The sequence below is a fragment of the Stegastes partitus genome, unplaced genomic scaffold (assembly GCF_000690725.1).
Source record: "Stegastes partitus isolate 25-593 unplaced genomic scaffold, Stegastes_partitus-1.0.2 Scaffold2215, whole genome shotgun sequence".
In the NCBI taxonomy this organism is placed as follows: Eukaryota; Metazoa; Chordata; class Actinopteri; family Pomacentridae; genus Stegastes; species Stegastes partitus.
This window is the reverse complement of record NW_007579946.1, coordinates 71,896-74,692: the sequence shown is the minus strand read 5'-3', so window position 1 is coordinate 74,692 and position 2,797 is coordinate 71,896. Positions and strand designations below refer to the sequence as shown.

At 44.7% G+C, this 2,797-nt stretch overlaps 1 protein-coding gene across 1 annotated transcript; it reads right to left on the bottom strand.

Moving 5' to 3' along the window:
* Window positions 1-4: 4 nt before the first annotated feature.
* LOC103374343 (sialoadhesin-like) lies at window positions 5-1,188 on the bottom strand (the record flags this gene model as incomplete). Its single annotated transcript, XM_008304422.1, has 5 exons — window positions 1,104-1,188; window positions 976-1,017; window positions 497-748; window positions 159-404; window positions 5-24 (listed from the first exon to the last, which is right to left on the bottom strand). Coding segments are annotated over exons 1-5 (645 nt in total), but the record flags the coding sequence as incomplete, so codon positions are not given.
* Window positions 1,189-2,797: the final 1,609 nt, after the last annotated feature.

Here is a 2,797-nt window from a genome sequence, read left to right as displayed (position 1 = left end):
ATGGAAACGCCTCTTTGTGAAGTTCTGGAAACACAAGAGAGAAGATCTTCTCAACACTGTGCTGGTGTGATATGTGTTCACAGGGATTAAAATCAACTGTGTTGGTGTTGGTGGATGAAAAAGAAAAAGAGAAAACGCCAACAATTACAAAGTTGTACCTCTGACAGCCAGCCAGCTCTGAGGTGATTCTCCAACACTGGAGATGCTGCACTTGTAGAGTCCTTCATCAGACCCAGAAACACTGTGGAGGACCATCTCTCCTGCAGAGCTGCTCCCTACCAGGAGTCCATCTTTGTAGAAATGGGCTGCCACATCAGAAGACGTCTTCTTGGTTCTACACTTCAGGGTCACGTTGTTTCCCTCCGTCACAGGGAGAACCGGACTCTCCAGGATCACAGAACCAGCTGGAACACATTTCTGCTCAGTTCTATAATATGCGTTTGACTTGTTTTTTGAGGATTACTTACACTGACTTCTTCTAGAAACTCAAACCTACCGGTGACGGTGATGTTGGCGCTGCTGCTTCTGTCTCCTCCGTCAGTTTCACACCAGTATTCCCCGCTGTCAGTCAGATAGACTCTACGAATGGTGCAGGATACCACCTCTGTAACATCGCACACTGAAATAAATCCCTCGGCGTTCCTGATTCCTCTCAACTGAGTCGAGTTATCGAGTCCCTCACAGAGAAACGAGACGGACTCGTGCTGAAAGAGCTGCAGTCTGTTCGGAACGATTCGAAAAACTGCGTCTGAGACGGAAACACAAAGAGAGTCAAAGTAAAACCTCCAACATGACACATGACGGGAAAAACCTGTCGACAAACTAAATATGATGAGAAATCAATGTGCGTTTTGAATTTGGTATGCACAGCAAAACTTTAAAAACCTTGGTTTAGATGACCTCTTGTCTTTAGTTTGGTGTCAGCACGAAAGGAATCAACTCTGATGCTAAAGCCAACAACTAAACGCTACTTACCAACGTTGTGAACACGCAGCAGCAGAATGAACACAAGCATCCCTGGATCGACAACAAAAAATCGAGTGTCAGACACTATTAATATCATAGATAGAAATTCTGTACGTCAAAAGTAAAAAAACTAAAACCTGAGAAGTCACACATGAACACAACTTTCACCTCCATGTCGTCCGTCTGCTGACTGTCGCACTGAGACGCTGCTGAACTAACCATGCAGATGGAAACTTCCTCTTCCTCTACTGACCTCGAGGTAAAGACACCGACTCTGCAGTGCAAAAATAGGTGGGGTTGCCCTTAAAGAGACAGTTGCAGATATATGACGGCCTGCACAGATGTTACAGGGATATGCTACAGCGTATGACAGCTACCAAGGTACTGGGGTATCCATGGTAGTTTCCACAACCAACAACCAACTGCAGAATAAAAATCATCTTCTTTTCTGACTTAAAGTAAGTTTTTAAAAATGTAATTTCGGTTGTTCTGGTTAGAAAAGACTTAATGTACATAACAAGATGACAAGAAAAAGATGGAGGCGGACTGTTGGCCCGCTGGATGCTGTTATGTTGTTTATGACTGAAGCTGAGCAGAAACGGGTTCAATCAGCTCTGGGTGTTGATGAATATGCTGAAAAGGGTACAGCTCCTCCTAGTGATGAGTGTTGAACTCTTGTATTATAAGCTGGCAGCCTGGTGCCAGTAGTGAGAGAAAAAGAGAGAGGTTTCTGGTCATGGGGGATGGAGGAGAGTAACTGGCAACCCGATGGTGAAAGAGAGAGGTTGCTGAGAAGAAAGGATGTAAGAGGGAGGAGCTGGCAGCCCAGTGCCAGACAAGGAAGGAAAAGGTTGTTGGGAAGGTTCAAGGGAGGAAAGGTGAGTTGGTATCCCATGGCCAGAAATAGCTGTAGTGGTGGAGTTGGGAACAGGTTGCTGGTGGATAGGATGAATCAGACCTGGCAACCCGGGTGGAGCTATGGACAGCGTCATGCTCAGGTGGACATCCAGGGTGTCTGGAGGAGAGGAATGTGGTGGTTGGTCATGTTTTGAAAGAGTTTGTCAGAAGTCAGAATAGTTGGCAGGTCAAGTCTTTCTCTTCCTGCTTTCTGAAGACCCACAACGGTCTGGGTAGAGGTTTCATGTGGAGGGACATCGTCAGGACATCTGTTGGGAGTGTTGGAACGTGCTGATCTTATCTCTGGACGCTCGCCTGCTTCGAGCATCCGCGAGTGGAAGTNAAAAAAAGCAGAAATACATCGGTTCATGAAAGGAAGAGGAGGTTTCTGCAGGAGGTTCTTACCGGCTGGACAGCAGAGCAGAGGACTTCCTGCTCCAGTGAACTTGACGGATCCAGAGATGATCCTGATTCTGCTTCGAAAACAAGCAGAGTTCAAGTTTCAGTTCAGGACACAAGAGATGTGATCAGCTACACGGTGGCTCATCAAGCTTTGCATTTTTCGACACAACATTAGCATCAAACGATGATCAAAAGGTCTCTCTGCCTTTAAATAGGACACTGCTGTGACTATATTGTCAAACCTAAAGTGAATGAATAATATTCCAACATTTAGTAAAACAACGAGACCGTTTCTCTTTCTCATTTTGTTTAAACTGATCTGATCTCACAGACTCTCAGGCTGGATTCAACCTTTGACCTTTCTACACATTATGACTTTCTACAATGATAGAAATGGGGTGTTTTTCAACGTTTCTTTTTTCACATAAGCTTATTGAAGCTCATTTTCAGAGTGGACCAAATGCTTTTGAAGAAAACAAACTTGTCTTTTTGAGTAACAAAAGGTCAAACATTTTCCAAAAACAAAAAAGGC